General features: G+C 52.6%; 1 protein-coding gene across 8 annotated transcripts in view; it reads right to left on the bottom strand.

Moving 5' to 3' along the window:
* Positions 1 to 19,881, bottom strand: part of TFDP2 (transcription factor Dp-2) — a 196,567-nt gene that overhangs the window by 25,048 nt on the left and 151,638 nt on the right. For 7 of the 8 annotated variants that reach the window (XM_030575520.1, XM_030575513.1, XM_030575517.1 and 4 more), the window contains 2 exons: positions 19,445 to 19,607; positions 17,883 to 18,029 (listed from right to left, as the gene is read on the bottom strand). In XM_030575520.1, the coding sequence (XP_030431380.1) occupies positions 17,883 to 18,029; positions 19,445 to 19,607 (310 nt within the window). The remainder of the gene's footprint in view (positions 1 to 17,882; positions 18,030 to 19,444; positions 19,608 to 19,881) is intronic. The other variant, XM_030575516.1, reaches the window with a different exon arrangement.

The raw sequence follows: 19,881 nt of genomic DNA, 5'->3' as shown, positions 1-19,881 counted from the left end.
ATTTGGCCGAATACGTCGCTCTAGTGGAAGGCTTCCTGCTACCCAGGAGCACCTGCCGCACTAGGGTAGAGCAACGGAGCTCAGACCGGGTCAGCCACTCAGGAGCCACGCCGTGAGGTGGAGCGATTGAAGGTCTGGGTGACGGAGCTTCCCGTGGTCCTGTGTGATCAGGTCCACATGAAGGGGCAGCGGGACAGGGTCGGCTATGGAAAGGTCCAGCTGCATGGAGTACCAGTGCTGCTGAGGCCACGTTAGAGTTGTCATGATCAAGCGGGCCCTATCTCTGCGCACCTTCAATAGGACCTTGTGGACGAGCGGAAACGGTGGAAAGGCATAGAGCAGGTGAGTCGTCCACGGAACAAGGAAGGCGTCTGCCACCGAACCCGGTGAGAGGCCTTGAAAGGAGCAGAACATCTGGCATTTCCTGTTCCCGCGGGATGCGAAGAGGTCCATTCGGGGAAACCCCCACCTCCGGAAGAGCGAAAGAGCAACGTCCGGGCAAAGGGACCATTCGTGGGACAGGAAGGACCTGCTGAGATGATCTGCTAGCGTGTTCCGAACCCCCGGGAGAAAGGATGCGATGAGGTGAATAGAATGGGCTATACAGAAGTCCCAGAGCTGTAAGGTCTCTGGACACATGGGAGAGGATCTCGTGCCGTCCTGTTTGTTTATATAATACATGGTCGTCGTGTTATCAGTGAATACCGAGACACAATGGCCCTGCAGATGGTGATGGACCGCTCTCAACTCCCGGACCTTGATGTGGAGGGCTAGCTCGCGAGGTGACCACAGGCCTTGGGTTGGCAGGAGCCCAAGGTGAGCCCCCCAACCTAGGAAGGAGGCATCTGTTGTCAGGGACACCGAGGGTTGGGGCGAATGGAACGGGAGCCCCGCACACACCACGGAAGGGTCCAGCCACCACTGGTGAGAGTCCAAGATGCCCTGGGGAATTGTGACAACTATGTCGATTGGATCTCTGGCCGGACAGTATTGTGCATTGAGCCAGGACTGGAGAGGTCTTAGGCGGAGCCTTGCATAGTTCGTTACGAACGTGCAGGCCAAAATGTGGCCCAGGAGGGTAAGGCAGGTGCGCACCGAGGTTAGGGGCGCTGCTTGCAGTCTCCGTATAATGGCTGCCATAGTTTGGAACCTCGACAGAGGCAGAGAGGCTTTGGCAAGAGTGGAGTCCAGGGTGGTGCCTATAAACTCTATCCTCTGTGTGGGGATTAGCATTGATTTCTCCACATTGATCAGTAGACCTAGGCTTAAGAACAGGTTCTTGACAATGCGGATGTGCCTGAGGACTTGCGCCTCGGAAGTCCCCCGGATAAGCCAGTCGTCTAGGTATGGGAATACGTGTATACGACTGAGGCGAAGGTGGGCGATGACTACAGCCATATACTTGGTGAACACTCTTGGGGCTGTAGATAGGCCGAACGGGAGGACCGCGAATTGGAAATGTTGCCGGTTGACCACAAACCGGAGGAACCTCCTGTGGGGTGGGAAGATGGCTATATGGAAGTAGGCATCTTCCATGTCAAGGGCAGCGTACCAGTCTCCAGGATCCAGGGATGGGATAATGGTCCCCAGGGATATCATACAGAACTTCAACTTTACTAGGTATCTGTTGAGTTCCCTCAGATCGAGAATAGGTCTAAGACCTCCCTTCACCTTGGGGATTAGAAAGTAGTGGGAATAAAACCCCTTGCACCGCTCGAACTCGGGAACCTCTTCTATGGCTCCTTTGGCGAGGAGCGCTCGCACCTCCTGTAGGAGGAGCTGCTCATGAGAGGGGTCCCTGAAGAGGGACGAGGGGGGTGGGAGGGAGATGATTGCAGGTGATATCCAAGTTCCACCGTGCGTAAGACCCAGCGGTTCGATGTTAGCTGGGACCACGCAGGGAGGAAAAGGGAAAGACGGTTGGAAAAAGGAGGGGATGGATCCATCAACGAAACTGGTACAACGCCCTCGAGCGCACCTTCAAAAGGAAGGTTTCGGCCCAGAAGAAGGCTTGGAGGGGTTCTGGTTCTGGCCTCCTTGGTTGCCGCAGACAATCCGGCAACCATTCCTGCCTCGCCGTCTGGCAAAATCCTGCCTCTGCCAGGGTTGGGGGTAAGGCCAGTGTTGTTGCTGTGGCCGGAAGGGTCTGCGCTGGGTAACGGGTGTATGCATCCCCAAGGAGCGCATAATGACCCTATTGTCTTTTAGGCTTTTCAGCCTAGGGTCAGTTTTGTCGGAGAACAGGCCTTGGCCTTCAAATGGGAGGTCTTGGATGGTATACTGGAGTTCCGGGGGGAAGCCAGAGACCTGCAACCATGAGATACAGTGCATAGTAACGCCAGATGCCAGAGTACGTGCAGCTGAGTCCGTGGCATCTAGGGCAGCCTGCAGGGAAGTTCTCGCGACCTTTTTGCCCTCATCAAGGATCGCGGAGAACTCCTGACATGCTTCCTGAGGGAGCAGCTCCTTAAATTTATCCACTGCGGCCCAGGTGTTATAGTTGTAGCAGCTAAGGAGGGCCTGCTGATTAGAGACGCGGAGCTGGAGGGCACCCGCAGAGTAGACTTTTCGGCCGAGTAAGTCCATGCGTCTCGCCTCCTTGGATTTTGGGGCTGGGGCCTGCTGACCACGTCGCTCCCTCTCGTTCACAGATTGGACGACGAGGAAACAAGGGGGAGGGTGGACATATAAGTATTCATACCCCTTTGAGGGGACCATGTATTTATGTTCCACCCCTCGCGCAGCGGGGGGAACAGAAGCCGGAGACTGCCAGATGGTAGTGGCGTTGGCTTGAATGGTTTTAATAAACGGAAGGGCCACCCTAGTGGGGGCATCCGCTGACAATATGTCCACCACTGGATCTTGTATCTCCGAGATCTCCTCGGCCTGCAGGTTCACGTTCTGTGCAACACGCCTGAGGAGGTCCTGGTGCGCCCTAAGGTCAAGTGGAGGCAGGCTGATAGATGATGTTCCAGCCATAGCCTCGTCCGGAGAGGATGAAGAAGAGAGACCTGGGAGGAGCGGGTCTGCGGAGGGCTCTGCCTGAAGAACTGCATCCGACTCAGCAGGGGGTTCGGGGTCTTGAGGCTGGGACAACCTTTCCTCCGTGGGAGGGGGAGGAGGACGGGAAATCGTGGCCTCAGGAACCCTGTGCTCCGAGACACTGGAACATGAGGAACCCGGCTGAAGGCCTTGGGCTTGATGGTACGCCCAAGGCGTCCAGAACCCCCACTGCTGCGGTCCATGCTCTTGAGGCTGGGGTTCGTGGAACAAGGTAAAAGACGGTTACTCACCTTTGTAACTGTTGTTCTTCGAGATGTGTTGCTCATATCCATTCCAGTTAGGTGTACGCGCCGCGCGGGCACATTCGTCGGAAAACTTTTACCCTAGCAACTCAGTGGGCCGGCAGGTCGCCCCCTAGAGTGGCGCCACCATGGCGCTTGATATATACTCCTGCCGGCCCACCCGCTCCTCAGTTCCTTCTTGCCGGCTACTCCGACAGTGGGGAAGGAGGGCGGGTGTGGAATGGATATGAGCAACACATCTCGAAGAACAACAGTTACAAAGGTGAGTAACCGTCTTTTCTTCTTCGAGTGATTGCTCATATCCATTCCAGTTAGGTGAATCCCAAGCCTTACAAAGGCGGTGGGGTCGGAGTGAAATGTGGCAGAATAAAACTGCTGAGCCAGAGGCTACAGCCTCTCTTGACTGGTGAACCAGGGCATACTGCGAAGCAAAGGTATGGACCGAGGACCAATGGAGCTTCGCGACAGATCTCGTGGTTAGAAACACGAGCCAGCAAGGCGGCAGATGAAGCCTGAGCCCTGGTAGAATGCACGGTGATGTGGCTTGGGGAAATACGAGCCAAATCATAACAAGTGGGGATGTCCGCCATCACCCCAGATGAGATCCTCTGAGAGGAAAACAAGCAAGCCCTCCCTTTGCCCCGCTACCGGGACAGAGCTGGGGCACCTTAGGAAATGGTTCTGTCAGCACAATATAATGCGAGCACTCCACAGATGTCCAAGGAGTGCAACGGTTGTGCCCATTGCGTTGAGCTGTGGGTAACATGAAAGGTCAAAACCACCTTAGGGAGGAAAGCTGGGTGCGGTCATAACTGCACCTTGTCTTTGTGAAACCTAGTGTACGGCGGAACCCCCGTAAGAGCTCTGATCTCAGAGACCCGTCTGGCCAAGACTAGGTTGAGGTCCCAGGTCGGGGCTGGGCAGCGCACCCGAGGGTGCAAGCGCTCCAAGCCCTTGAGGGACCTCGAACCCATAGAGCGTGAGAACACTGAACGTCCATCTTAGCCTGCTGGAAGGTAGAGATGGCTGCTGAGTGTATCCTCAGCGCTGATACCGCCAGGTCCTGCCGCTGAAGGCCAGAGGCAGGCCAAATAGAGGGGATCGAGACCTCAGCAGGAGCAAGATCGAGCGAATTGCAGCTGTAAAAGAAACGCTTCCACCTGGCCCGGTACGTTGACCAGGTGGAAGGCTGCCTGTCACCCCGACTCAGGTACGCAGCAGCCACCGTGAGGCGAAGAGGCTGCAGGTCCAAGTGACGAAGCCTGTCGTTGCCCTGAGTGATGAGGTCTGGGCTGACAGGCCGAGCAACGTGGTATGTCAGTGCTGCCTGGACCATTCTGGAGTGATCATGATGATGCGCGCTCTGCCCCTGCGGAGTTTGAGCAGGACCTAATGAACCAGTGGGAACAGTGGGAAGGCATAATGCAGTTGGCCTTTCCACGGCATCAGGAATGCGTCCAAGATCAATTCCGAGGAGAGACCTTGGAAGGAGCAGAACACCTGGCATTTCCTGCCCTCGCGGTGAGCGAACAGGTCTGTGTGAGGAAACATCTCCACTTCCGGAAAGCGGGACGCCTCACATGGGGCAGAGTGATCACTCGTAAGACAGGAAAGACCTGCTGAGTCAAAGAGTTAAGACGTTCCGAACGCCTGGGAGAAAGGACGTCGCCAGCTCCATCGAGTGGGCCATGCAAAAGACCCGGGAATGGATAGCCTCCTGACAAAAAAAAAAAGGGGGGAGGACTATGTCCCCCCTGAATACTTATGAAGCACCTGGCCGTTGTGTTGGCTGTAAACACCGAGATACAACGGCCTCGCAGCTGCCGCTGGAACCCCTGGCATGCCAGGCGGACTACTCTCATTTTTGGGGCATTGATGAGGAATGCCAGCTCCCTAGAAGACCCAAGGCCTTAAGCTCGGAGGTGACCATGAGCACTCGAGCAGAGAGATGAGGCGTCCACCCATCAGGGGCAATGAGGGCTGGGGCGGATGAAACCGCATCCCTGTCCACACCAAGGAGGGAGTTAGCCACCACTCTAGGGAGCCTAAGGCGTTCGAGGGAACGGTGACTACCATGACCATTGGCTCCCTGTCCAAGCGGTACGCCGAGGTGGGCCGGACTTGGAGAGGACGGAGGCGGAGCTTGGCGTGTTTGGTTACAAACTTGCGGGCAACCATGGACCCAGGAGACTGAGACAAGAACGAGCTGAGGTCGTTGGGAAAGCCTTCAGACCTCAGATGATTGTTGCCATCGCCTAAAATCGCAGTTGTGATAAGCAGGCTCTGGCTAGGTAGGAGACCAGGATAGCCCCTAGGAAGCCCAACCTCTGCGTGGGAACCAGAGTGGATTGCTCTATAGTAAACAGCAATAGTTATAGTAAACCTGTGAATAAGACCGTGACGATGCCCACGTGCTGAGTGGTTTGTGTCTCAGAGTCTCCTCGGATAAGCGAATCGTCCAGATACGGAAAAACGCATATCCGACATCAGCAACGGTAGGCGGCGACTATGGCCGTAAACCGGGAGTATTGACCGTTGGCTATAAAGCGGAGGCATCTCCCGTGCGGAGGGAAGATGGCATTGCGAAAGTACGCGTCCTTCATATCCAGGGCGGCATAGTAGCCCCCAGGAGGCAAGGATGGAATAATGGTTCCCAGGGATACCATGCAGAACTTCAACCTTATCCTAAACCGGTTGAGTCCGTGCAGGACCAGGAAGGTCTGAGACCTGTGTTCGAGTGGGGGACTAGGGCATAACGGGAGTAAAACCCCTTACCCCTTTTGTCCGCTGAAGGGGGACAGGGCTGGAGCAAATTAAAGGTGGTACCTATGCTCCATCGTGCGCAGGACCCAGCGATCTGAAAGTAAATGGGGCCATGCCAGGAGAAAGCGGGATCGGGATCCCGTCCTGCGACTGGTACACCGCCCTCAGGCGAACCTTGGAAGGTCCGTCTTTGGTCCCAGTGGTAATTGCGAGGGACCTTGACTTTGGCTCTTTAGGGGTCCTGACGTTCGTCTGCGACCACCTTGGCCTTGCCGTTTGCCAGAGTTCTGCCTCTGGCTAGGCACAGAGTATGGCGGCTGGGGCCAGAAAGGCCTGCGTTTGGTCGCTGGCGTATACATGCTGAGACGCATTAGGACCCTATTGTCCATCAGACTTCGCAGTCTGGGGCTGTCTCTGCCGCGAAGATGCCTTTACCAACAAAGGGTAAATCCTGAATGGCATACTGCAGCTCCGGCCGGAGGTTTAAAACCTGAAGCCATGAAATGCACCTCATGGCGACACCCAAGGCCAGAGTGCTGGCCGCAGAGTCTGCTGCGTCCAACGAGGCCTGGAGGGACGCTCTGGGAACCTTCTTTCCCCCGTCCTCCAAGACGGCAGCGAACTCCAGGTGGGAGTTTTGAGGGAGAAACTCCTTCACCCAGGTGCTATAATTATCGCAGCTAAGCAAGGCTTGTTGCTTTGCTACCCAGAGCTGCAGGGCCCCTGCAGAGTACACCTGGCGGCCAAGCAGGTTCATTCGCCAAGCCTCTTTCTGCTTCGGGGCTGGCGCCCGCTGGCCATCATATCAGGATCGTGGTCCTGAGCATAAAATCTGCGCATATGGGATGACACGGATGCGTGTCCGGACGGCCATGGAGGTACTAAAAGAAGGCACAGGCAGAGTCTCTGACTCATTCGGACCTTGCCCAACTCGGCACCGGGGACCGGCATCGGGAGGCGTATCGGTTCCTGGAACGAGATCCAGACCCGCAACCAGAACGGTGTCGGGAGGTCGACCGAGATCTCGAGGCTCGGAGAAAGGCTACAGGAGTCAAGGTACCTGCCCCGGTGCCAGGAGTCGGAACGGTGCCGATAGCGGGTCGGCGAACGGGATACCGACCGGTGCAGCGAGTGCGACCAGTACCGAGGAAAACAGCACCGGGACTGCCAGTGGTGTCCGGCGTGCCGACAGGACTTGGAGTGTCTGCGGGACCGTGATCATGAACGGTGCCGCTCTGCTGTGCTGACAGAGGACAGTCACCTGAAGAGACTGTATTACCCGCACCGGCGGTGCCGGGGTCAGGCAGCATTGACTCTGTCATGGCACTAAGAGCCCTTGCCGTTGGTAACGTCTCCGGCGTGAAGGGAACAGCAGGCTCAACCACAGTGCATACTGGGGAGCTGTCAGGCACCGGATTCGACGGCCCTCGTGGGACCGGGATCCACGGTACCGAGGTCATCAGAGCTTCGGTAGGTGTCGGTGCCGGGCGATCCGAGTTAGATAAGCTGTCTGGCTGCGGTGCCGTCAGCACGGAAGCAGCGGGAGTAATACGCTCAACCACGGCGCGTGCCGGGGAGCCGTCGGGCACCGGATTCGATAGTCCTTGTGGGACTGGAATCGACAGTGCCGACGTTGTCGGTGCCTCAGAGGCGTCGGTGCCGGGCAATCCGACTTAGACTAGCCCTCTGGCTGCGGTGCCGTTGGCACGGAAGCAGCCGGAGCAGTAGCTCAACCACGGCGCGTGCCGGGGAGCCGTCAGGCACCGGATTCTACAGCCCTTGTGGGACCGGGATCGACGGTGCCGACGTCATCGGTGCCGCAGCAGGTGTCGGTGCTGGGCGATCCGACTTAGACGAGCTCTCTGGCTGCGGTGCTGTTGGCACGGAAGCAGCAGGAGCAGTAGCTCAACCACGGCGCGTGCCGGGGAGCCGTCATGCACCGGATTCTACGGCCCTTGTGGGACCGGGATCGACGGTGCCGACGTCATCGGTGCCGCAGCAGGTGTTGGTGCCGGGCGATCCGACTTATACGAGCCCTCTGGCTGCGGTGCCGCTGGCACGGAAGCAGCAGGAGCAGTAGCTCAACCACGGCGCATGCCGGGGAGCCGTCAGGCACCGGATTCTACGGCCCTTGTGGGACCGGGATCGACGGTGTCGACGTCATCGGTGCCGTAGCAGGTGTCGGCGCCGGGCGATCCGACTTAGACGAGCTCTCTGGCTGCGGTGCCGCTGGCACGGAAGCAGCAGGAGCAGTAGCTCAACCACGGCGCGTGCCGGGGAGCCGTCAGGCATCGGATTCTACGGCCCTTGTGGGACCGGGATCGACGGTGTCGACGTCATCGGTGCCGTAGCAGGTGTCGGCGCCGGGCGATCCGACTTAGACGAGCTCTCTGGCTGCGGTGCCGCTGGCACGGAAGCAGCAGGAGCAGTAGCTCAACCACGGCGCGTGCCGGGGAGCCGTCAGGCACCGGATTCTACGGCCCTCGTGGGACCGGGATCGACGGTGCCGACGTCGTCGGTGCCGGGCGAACCATCTTAGACGAGCTCTCTAGCTGCGGTGCAGTTGGCACAGAAGCAGCAGGAGCAGTAAGCTCTACCACGGCGCGAGCCGGGGAGCTGCCAGGCACCGGATTCAGTGGCCCTGGGGGACTGGAATCGACAGTGCCGATGTCATCGGTGCCTCTGCAGCTGTCGGTGCCGGGTAATGCAACTTAGGCGAGCTCTCTGGCTGCGATGCAGGTGGCACGGAAGCAGCGGGAGCAGGGGGCTCAACCACGGCGCGTGCCGGGGAGCCGCCAGGCACCAGCAGGAATCGTAGGCTTTCTCGACCTCGGAAGAAGGGAGCGGTGCCGAGTCGACATCGGTGCCGGCGACGGCCGGTGCCGAAAGGCCTTGGTAGTACCGGCGGGGTCCGGTGCCGAGGAGGCGCTTCTGCCCGCCGCTTGAACATCGCTCGGCGCCCAAGGTGGAGGGGTAAGTGAAAGTCCCGCGCCTTTTTGTTCTCGGCTTAAAAGCCTTGCAAATGGGGCACTTAGCTGTCAAGTGTGATTCCCTGAGGCACTTCAAACAGGAGTCATGTAGGTCTCCCTTCGGCCGCGGCTTCTGGCAGGCCGGGCCCATTTTAAAATCCGGTGAGCCATGCATGGGCTCCGGCACTGGGCTCATGGAAGGGGCTACTTCCTGAACCCCGCTAACTAAACTAATCATGTTAGCAAAGAAACACGTATAACTATACAAATATATATATAAAAAGGTTATAACTGCATAACTATATACGAGAAATACGAGTAGCTAGGGAAGTGGAGGTCAGCTAAGCCGCGCTCCACTGTTCCAACGACCGACACGGGCGGTAAGAAGGAACTGAGGAGCGGGTGGGCCGGCAGGAGTATATATCAAGCGCCATGGTGGCGCCACTCTAGGGGGCGACCTGCCGGCCCACTGAGTTGCTAGGGTAAAAGTTTTCCGACGAATGTGCACGCGCGGCGCGTACACCTAACTGGAATGGATATGAGCAATCACTCGAAGAAGAATAGGTACATCTGTGTCCAGGGCATATAAACTATCCGCCTGAGAGGACACAGATGGCTGGTAGGACGGCCGGGGGAGGCCCGAACGAGGTTGGTATGGGTCCCTCGCCCCCGTTGGTGGAGACCCCCTCGGTGCCGGAGACCAGTACCGGGAGTCATAACAGTGCCGAGATCGCGACCGGGACCTGCCACCAGCTCGGTGCCGGCAGGTCGACCGGGAACGCTGATGGCGCGAGCGGCTGTGGGAGTCTTGGTGCCAGTAGTGATGACTAGAACCGGAGCGGTGCCGAGAGTACCGGGAGGTGGATCTGTGCCGCGAGTACGACTGGTACTGCTGTGGTGAGCGGTGCCAGGACTGCGAGCGGTGCCTTGATCGAGATCTTCCACGGGACCTGGAGCGGTGCCGGGACCTAGGTGGAGATCGGTGCCAGCCCGCCGATTCCAGGGACGGAGGTCTCATGGCTGCTGGCTTGCCTCTAGATTGAAGAACCCGCACCGGCGGTGTCGGGAGTTGAGGCAGAGCAGACTCGGTCATTGCGATAAAATCCCTGGCCAACGAGAATGTTTCTGGCGTAGAGGGGACCGTCAGCTCGACCATGGGTCTCACCGAGGAGCTCACCAACACCGGACTCGATGGACCTCTCGGGCCCAGAGTCGACGGTATCACTGGCGTTGGGGCCGCAGCAGGAGTCGGTGCCGGGCAGTCCGCATGAGTCTGCTTCACAGGAGTAGAGGCAGCTGATGTTCTTCTGTCAGTATCCTGCGCCGGGGAAGGCCAGTGCCGAGGCATCTTCACGGCGCCAGTGCGGTCCGGTGCCAGCGCGGTGTCGGCACTCGGTGCCAAGGAAGGAGGGTTAAGAGCTGCCTCCATAAGGAGAGTCTTCAAACGATGGTCTCTCTCCTCCTTGGTCTGCGGCTTGAAGGCCTTACAAATGCGGCACTTCTCAGATATGTGTGATTCCCCCAGGCACTTTAGGCAGGCGTCGTGGGGATCGCTTGTGAGCATCAGCTTTTTGCAAGCTGAGCACGGCTTGAATCCCAGCGAACCGGGCATGAGCCCGGGCACCAGGTGCGGGGAAGGGCTAGAGCCTGAACCCGCTAAACTCTATACAATAACTAATTGACAACTATGAACTAATTACTCTATACACTAACGATAACTATATACAACAAGTGAACAAGGAGAAGCTAGGTACGTGGAGGACAGCTATGCCGCGCTCTACAGTTCCAGCGACCGACACGGCGGTAAGAAGGAACTGAGGAGTGGACGGGCCGGCAGGGGTATATATCAGGCGCCATAGCGGTGCCACTCCAGGGGGCGACCTGCCGACCCAACGGAGTTGCTAGGGTAAAAATCTTCCAACGAACGTGCACGCATGGCGCGCACACCTAACTGGAATGGATATGAGCAATCATTCGAAGAAGAACCTGAGGTACCGTCTGTGTGGAGGATAAATGGCAATGTGAAAATACACGTCCTTCATATCGAAGGCAGCATACCAGTCTCCAGGATCCAAGGATGGGATGATGGTCCCCAGGGATACCATGCAGAACTTCAACTTTATCAAGAACTTGTTGAGTCCCCGCAGGTCTAGAATTGGTCTGAGACCTCCCTTTGCCTTGGGGATTAGGAAACAGCAGGAGTAGAAGCCCTTGCCCCTCAAGCCCTCTGGTACCTCCTCTATCGCTCCCATGGCAAGGAGGGACCGTACCTCCTGCAAGAGGATTTGCTCGTGAGAGGGGTCCCTGAAGAGGGACTAGGATGGGGGGGTAAGGGAGGTGAAATAAACTGAAGGCGGTATCCAAATTCTACCGTGCATAAGACCCAACGATCTGAACTTAGTTGGGTCCACGCAGGGAGGAAAGAGGAGAGGCGGTTGCAAAATGGAGGGAAAGGATCCTGTTGAACAACTGGTACGTCGCTCTGGGGCGCGCCTTCAAAAGTTTGGTTTAGGTCCTGCGGGTGGTTTGGCGGGGCCGTGGTTCTGACCCCCTTGGGGTCCGGACTGCCGTCTACGATTGCCTCGGCCACGCCTCCTGCCGAAGTCCTGCAGCTGTCTAGGCAGAGGGTAAGGGCGCTGAGACTGGGGCCAGAAGGGTCTGCGCTGAGTCTGCGGTGTGTGCATCCCGAGCGAGCGCATGATCACCCTATCATTCTTCAGACTCTGCAGCCTAGGGTCAGTCTTTTTCGAAAATAGGCCCTGACCTTCAAAGGGCAAGTCCTGTATCATATGCTGCAATTCAGGTGGAAGGCCTGACACCTGAAGCCATGATATGCACCTCATGGCAATTCCTGAAGCCAGAGTTCTGGCTGCGGAGTCGGCTGCATCTAACGAGGCCTAGAGAGAAGTTCTCGCCTTCTTTCCTTCCTCCAAAAGGGCCGCAAACTCTTGACGTGAGTCTTAGGGGACTAGCTCTGTGAATTTCTCAACCGCCACCCAGGTGTTACAGTTATAGTGGCTAAGCAGGGCTTGCTGGTTTGCCACCCTGAGTTGGAGGCCCTCCCAGAGTAGATTTTATGTCCCAATAAATTCATGTGCCTAGCCTCCTTTGCTTTTGGGGCAGGGGCTTGCTGGCCATGACGAGCCCTTTCGTTAACCGACTGGACGACGACGAAGCAGGGTGTACGTACAGGTACTCGTACCCCTTAGAGGGCACCATATACTTCCTCTCAACTCCCCTAGCCGTGGGCGGAATAGATGCTGGAGACTGCCAGATGGTATCAGCCTTCCCTTGGATCATCCGAATAAACGGTAAGGCCACCCTTGTGGGAGTGTCAGCCGACAAAATATCTACCACCGGGTCATCTATCTCCAGAACCTCCTCCACCTGGAGGTTCATATTCAGGGTCACCCATCTCGGGAGGTTTTGATGTGACCTTAGATCAACTGGAGGAGGGCCTGAGGAGGATGTCCCTGCCACCACTTCATCTAGAGAAGAGGAAGAAGAAAGGCCAGGGACAATCGGGTCCTCCGTTGTCTCGTGGACTTGGGCGATGTCCGGCTCCGGTGGGACCTGAGGATCTGGTGCCTGAATTGGAGCGTCCTCCGTACCCACAGGAGGAGGGCGGCTAACAGTAGCCTCTGGCAGCCAGTGCTCCGACGGTACGGAGTGTGATGGCACTAGAGGTCCACCTTGGGCTTGGTGTTATGCCCAAGGCGTCCAGAAGGTCCACTGATGAGGTCCTTGGTCTTGAGCCTGGGTCTCTTGGAAGACACGGCTGGGTACATCTAAGTCATGGTCCTGTGCATAGGAAGCACTGTCCGCATGGGATGACATAGATGCATGGTGAGACGGCCAAGGAGGAGCTGAAAACTCCTGAGAATGGTCTCCATCCCTGGATAGTCTGTCTGTACGCTGCACCGGAGAGCGGTACCGGGCGCCACAGCGGTACCGGGAACAAGACGGGGACCTGCAACCGGAACGGTGCTGGGAGGTCGACCGGGACCTCGAAGCTTGATGCCGGGAGCGGCTGCGAGAGGTGTGGTGCCATGAGCTTGATCGGTACCGAGAGTACCAGGCCAGCGAACGGGGTCCTGAATGGTGCCACGAGTGTGACCGGTACCGAGATGGAGAACGGTACCGGGACTGCGAGCGGTGTCGGGACCAGGATCAGCGATGGGACCGAGAACGCCGGCTGAACCACGATCGTGATTGGTGCCTCTCAGCGGTGTCGACGGAGGATGGTCTCAGTAGGGCAGGCTTGCCTATGGACTATATAACCCGCACCGGCGGTGCCGGGGGTTGAGGCAGCGCAGACTCTGTCAGTGCAATCAGTTCCCTTGCCGTAGAGAATGTCTCCGGCGTGGAGGGAATAGTAAGCTCAACCATGGCGTGTGCCGGGGAGCTGTCAGGCACCGGACTTGACGGCTCTTGCGGAACCGGAATTGACGGTGCTGAAGTTGTCGGTGCCATGGCAGTTGTCGGTGCTGGGCGGTCCGACTTAGGCGGGTGCTCCAACTGCGACGTGGAAAAGGAAGATGCAGGAGTCTGATGTTTTTTGACCTTCAGGGAGAGGGAGCGGTGCTGAGCACACATCTGGGCTGGTGATGGTTGGTGCCAAGGGGCCTTAGCGGTACCGGTGTGCTCTGGTGCCGAAGATGCGCTTCTCCCCGGTGCAGACTGTCCGGTGCTTGGTGCCGAGAGTGGAGGAGTAAGAGCTGCCTCCGTCAGGAGCTGTTTGAGACTAAAGTCCTGCTCCTTTTTGGTCCGCGGCTTGAAGGCCTTGCAAGTGCGGCACTTATCTGCGAGGTGGGATTCCCCGAGGCACTTGAGGCAGGAGTCGTGAAGATCTTCTGTAGGCATCGGCTTGTGACAGGCCGAGCACGGTTTGAAACCCGGTGAAGCAGGCATGGGCCTTGGCACCAGATGAGGGGAAGGGGCTAATCCCCGAACCGCTCTTAACTATATACACTAACTATGTTAAAGAAAATAAACTAACTGCAAGTATAGAAAATTGAACTATATACACAACAACGAGAAAACTACGAGTAGCTAGGGAGGTGATCAGCTAAGCCGTGCTCCACTGTTCCAACGACCAACACGGGCGGTAAGAAGGAACTGAAGGGCTATTGGGTCGGCAGGGCTATATATCCAGCGCCATAACGGCGCCACTCCAGGGGGCGACCCAGCCGACCCACCGAGTGTTGCTAGGGTAAAAATCTTCCGACGAACATGCACACGGCACGCGCACACCTAATTGGAATCGATATTGGCAAGCACTCGAAGAAGAACCAGATATTTATTCAAGTAATTGCAAAAATTCACAAATTTGATAGAGATTGATATGTTGTATTTTCTGCTAGTCAGTGCAACGTTTTGGTGCAAACATTGTGATATTTGTCTTGTGCAAGATACATGACTATTATCCACAGGGCAAATGACATTTTCACAGAGAAAGTTTGGCATCTTTGCAACAAAATGACAGTTTTCTCCCTGCTGAAAATGCCAGACAAAAGATTCAACAGGCAATTTTAAAAATATTTCTGACTTTTCCTGATAAGCAAATATTGTTCAGCATCCCTGTATGATATTCCTTTTAAAGAGGTTTTCTATCATCCATATCAATAGCTAGATAAACTTACTCCTCAGTAAATTCTTTTTCTAAACAAATCATCACCACTGTGGCAAATACCAAAGGGACTTGGCCCCCTCTGCAAATCAAGGCTGGCTTGAGTTCTGGCAAATTGCTTGAATTGTTTTAGCGATATGTTCAGTTTATGGCTACTGGCAATCTTATTGGGCCACCAAAGTTTATGGCACCCACATGATCACCCGCTGTGTAGTGGCATTCCTTGGTACATAGACTTTGGAATTTCTTGATCTTGCCTTGTAATAATATGTCCATACCAAGAAAGCTGCTGAAATGGAATCAATGGTGGAGATGGTTGCTGAGTTTGGCTTTGAATATTCTAATTTTTGATCTTGTCCTGACACTTGATATGGAACAGCTGACGGAGATGACAAGAATAAAAAATGTCAACCCAGAGTTCTTCAGCCCCCATGTTTCACTTCTGTACAACAGGGCTGAGATAAGCATGATTCTATAGATCTGCAGCTTCGTAGCATGCTTCAAGTCATGATGTCTTCAGAGGCCACAGAGGGGCCCAAAACATGGTTGCAGATGCTGCTGTTTATTTAAGCATCCACATCTTTTGACCATCCTTCAGCAGCCGCTATCTTATTTGAACAGGTTAATACTGTGCTGGTTGTAATCTGGTGCTGGAGGCTGCTTGATGGCAATGGTCATAGTTTTATCTGGATTAATAACCAGACCAGTGCACACTGCTTCTGACTCAACCAGACTGGCTGTGAGCTGCAGCGATTCACCAAACTAAGCCAACAAGTGAATGTCACTACCATGTTTGAGATCTCAAAATAGAATTACGTTCAGCTCAACACCAACAACAGTTGCCTCCTCAAGCTTTATTCATCAAACAACCAATGCCAACATTGAACAATGGATTATGACAGAACTCAGCCTTGCTGAACTCCTGCAGAGATAGGAAACCATATTGCGTACCTGCCATTGACTTGAACACAGCTCCTATTCCATTATAGAGTTCTTCTTCTAATGACCAGTCTTCCTAGAGATGTTTAGTTGCCTCATCAGGTCCCACGAGCTTGCTCAAATCACTGAGCGAATGGCCTGATGGAAGTCTATGCAAAGTGCTGTACACAGTTTATCATATTCAGCCATTTTCTCAAAAGGCTGTCTAAAGTTAAATATTTGGTCAACAATGGAATGACCAGACCTAAACCCAAACTCAGTATCCCAGCCTATGTCATGAAATGCATCATTAGAACATAAGATTTGAACATTGATTTGAGATACTAAGACAGAAGCAAAGACTTTCCCCGAGACCAACAACAGCTTAATATTTCTTTAGTTGCTACATTCAGCTTCATTGCCCTTTTAAACAAAGCAGAATAACACCCTTCTTCCATTCATCAGGTGTGATATTAGAGTTCCAGATGACCTGGAAGAGCCTGTGCAGTGACGTTACAAACCCCTGGCGCGTTCTCAGACTTCAACTTGTGGACTGTGATTTGAATCTCTTCTTGGATGAAGAAAGGTAGCTCTACTGGAAGCTCTACTGGAACTTCCTGCTCATCTTCAAATGGAAGAGGACAGCAGGCAACAGACAATTGAGGAGCATCATGAAATGATCTTCCCATTGATATAACTGATCCTTCAGACTCTGGCTTATGCTGTCATTATACTTCTTAACTAGGAAAGCTGATGCCACCTTTCCCTGCAAACACTGCAAGTTGAATAGAAGATGTGGAAATTGTGCCTGGTGGCAGCCTGTTCTCAATTACCTGCCTGAGTCTACTTCCAGGATTCTGTATCTTTCTTACAGAATGACTTGATGAAGTTCCAATGTGAAACCCATTCAGCCTTTCCTTTTACTTTTGACAAACATGTCTTTGAAGTCAAATTGTAGCCTCACTTTTTTTCTTAGCTCCAGCTGCAGTGAGCGTCTCCTCACTGATCCATGGAAGATATCTGAGCACTTCTTTCAAACAATGCCATTTCTCTGGGGTCAGTAACCAAAGCATTGGCACAAATTGCCCGCATTACACTTATGACTGATTCAGACTGCTCTTAATCTAGATCCTCATGCCCTGTGTGATGGGTGTATCTGGCCTTTGCAGCTCCCTACAGGAGGCCCCACAGTCCTACTACACTCTGTGCCAGGAAGCAGTGATGTAGGAGCAATGGAGCAGTGACATTGAGCCCTCTAGGCCTGCCTAGAAAGTCTTCTCTGGAACAGCCATCTTGCAGACTAGAGAGACATGGCCCTCCAAGAGCTAGGAGGACTAGCAACAGTTATCTGAGCCCAGCAGGTTCCGATAAAAAGATCTGTAGTGCCCTAGCAGGGCGGCCTCTGGCTGGGCCCAGAGGAGCAGGGATGGGTATTCCTCTCTGCTCAAAGAAGCCTGTGGATTATTCAGGGTTTATCTCTGCCATATTTGCATATCTGGGTTTGCGGGGAGAGAGGGACTTGAGAACATTGTCCTTGAACTAAGGGTTAAGATAAGACGGGCCAGGTGGGAGGAGCCCAGGGAAGTAGCAGCAAAAATTGAGCACTACAGTGGTTACTGTTAACAGGGGTGCCTGCCTGGAACCCAGAGTAATGCATGAGCCCTGGTTCCCCGATCGACAAAGTGGTGTAAACTCTGAAAAAGGGAGGACAAGCGTAACCTAAGACGAAAGAAGGGGAGAGGGCTTGTTTGGAAGCCCAAGTGAAGGGCTGAATATAAATGTCCAAGAGCCAGAGCTGAAGACCCTGGTGAGGGCAGATACACTGCTTATTTGCTATCCCGGAAAGGGTTATTTTTTGACTGCGACACAGACAGAAGACCAAGCCACAGAAGACTGGCAGAGGTAGATAGATGTCCTACAGGGGGTGCCAGAAACAGGATTGCAATACTGCACCGGCTGCTTGGAGACACTCAAGGGGTGAATGCCCTTTTACACCCTGCATGACTTCATTGATACTTATTTTTATCAGGCAAACAGGATTTTTAGATTGGCATAAAGCATATTGTAGTTATACTTAGAATATACACCAAAACATTTCAGTGAGGATTTAAATATCAAATGTTGGTTTTATTTACCTAACAAGCAATGATAAAAAGTAATTAGATTTTTTTTTAAAGTTCATGTTTTTAAACATTTATTATGCAAATATAAACACACACACTCTTTCCAAAGTGACACTTCTCCATTACCACAGGATGTCATCTGCAACTGAAGGGATTTCCCCTCCCTTCCACTTACCTCTAGGTTTTGACATTCTTGAGCTGAGTTTGTAGGAAGGCCAATCCATCTGATTTCCTTTTTCTCTTTTGAAATGATGTTCATTGCCATCAGCACATTGAGGGCATCATAAACTCTCCGCCTAATATTCTTCTGATCATAAGCCTGCTAAAAAATAAACAAACAAACAAAAAAAACCACACTGCAGTATTAACTAGGCCAAGAGCACTGCAAAAGCTAAAGTTAAGATGACGCTTGAAGTTTCCCTATACAGGTTTGCAAGTGACATGAAGACAATATATGAATAAAAGAAAATGGCAGTTGAAGTCAATATGGCACTAAAACATATGCTTTAATTTATCCTATTGCGTTGAATAAAACACTAAGTAAGGGGTTTGAATGAAAGCTGGGAGATCACTCCGAAACAGTGAATACAATAGAATATACACTCTCTGCTTCTTGATGTTGCATATTAAAAAAATATTGTTAGGCTTAATTTTGTCCCCCTCACATGCTTGAGCCAATAGACTAGAATACATAATTAAAAAAAAAAAATCACTTAAAACAGAAGATCGTTCTCAAAGCGTCCTAAGTGCATAAAGTAGAGTACTTCTGATACAAAAGGAGAATGTATCAGCATTGCAAAAGACTTCAAACTAGTAGCTGGATGAGTATCCTTACAAATACAGCTATACACGTTTTTAAAACAAGTAACTGCCTTTAAGAAATCAGTTGTAATGAAACTAATTTTTAAATATGTATATCAGTGTATTAATAGAGAAGAGTGTTTTTTACCATTTGGACTTTCAAACTGCTGAGTTAAGAGAATGCACAATATTTTTGTTTTTCTCTCTTCTTCATATGTATAGGGTAAAATTAATATTCCAAACCCTCACCAAGGACCTCTTTTAGCCCTGCCAAACTAATTATTATTCTCTGTTAACGTGACCCAAGTTAACCAGAAAATAAAATAATCCCTAATTATGTTTTTATCCTGGCAATTAATTTACTGCCTGAATTGCTCAAACTCCTATATATTAATAACCTCAATCAAAATATGATTATATCCTATAGTACAATTATTTCTACAGAAACTGATTTTTCAATCGTGTTTCCATCATGACAAAAATGATTAATCTGATGTAACAACTTGTGCAGTTTGTGTACACATAATTAAGACTACGGTCGGCCTAGTTATTACAAATTGTGCATTTGAGACAGGTGTCCTCCATTTCAGGGATACTGAAGCACCTCAGACTCTCAGTTACTTGGGCTAGAGTGTGAGTAGAATATTTTAAAATTGCAATTTTAAGACGGCCTGGTCTCTCTGTATTTTGTTGTATTTTAAAGGGTATTCAGTGGTATTAATTCTATATTTAAAATGGAACCTATTTTATATACTGCATGTTGATATTTTTGGAAATGGTCTAGGCCTAGATCTATAGCCCCAAGACACATTTGTTTGAAAGAGACCGTGGAACATGACAAGTCAAGGCAGAAACAAGTGTAGAATTCTAAGAGAACTGTAACAGGATATGACAGCATAGCTGTAAAGTAAAAAAATTAACATCACATCTACTTACCGAATCTGTAGCCAAGTGGCTATTAGAATTTGTGAATTCTGATACCAATTCATCAGCTACTTCATTGTAGGACGTTGTTCCTTTACGCTGGACTTTTTCACATACTTTCATTGAAAAATGCCTCAGACCCTTTCCATTTTTATCTCCTTTTTTGCTTCTTTTACTATGGGAGGAAAATGAGTCGTTTTGAGATGACTTTTTGTAAGTTCTTCTGGTTAGGATGCAAAACATCAGGCTTATTAACAGGCTTTGCACAGTGAGATGGTTAGTGTCTGATATTAGGTATCACATTTTTATGAAGGTCATAATAGCCAGGAAAGGCATTTTTAAAATTTTGAACTGTGAAAAGATAAATGATGATGTAAAGAGGGATGTGATAACCTTCAAAGTAGCACTGAAATTAACAGGAATTCTGGGTGTATAGGAAACACAGAATT

This window comes from Gopherus evgoodei, chromosome 9 (genome assembly GCF_007399415.2).
Source record: "Gopherus evgoodei ecotype Sinaloan lineage chromosome 9, rGopEvg1_v1.p, whole genome shotgun sequence".
Classification (NCBI taxonomy): Eukaryota; Metazoa; Chordata; order Testudines; family Testudinidae; genus Gopherus; species Gopherus evgoodei.
Note: the sequence above shows the minus strand (reverse complement) of the source record. Positions and strands in the feature narration are given on the sequence as shown.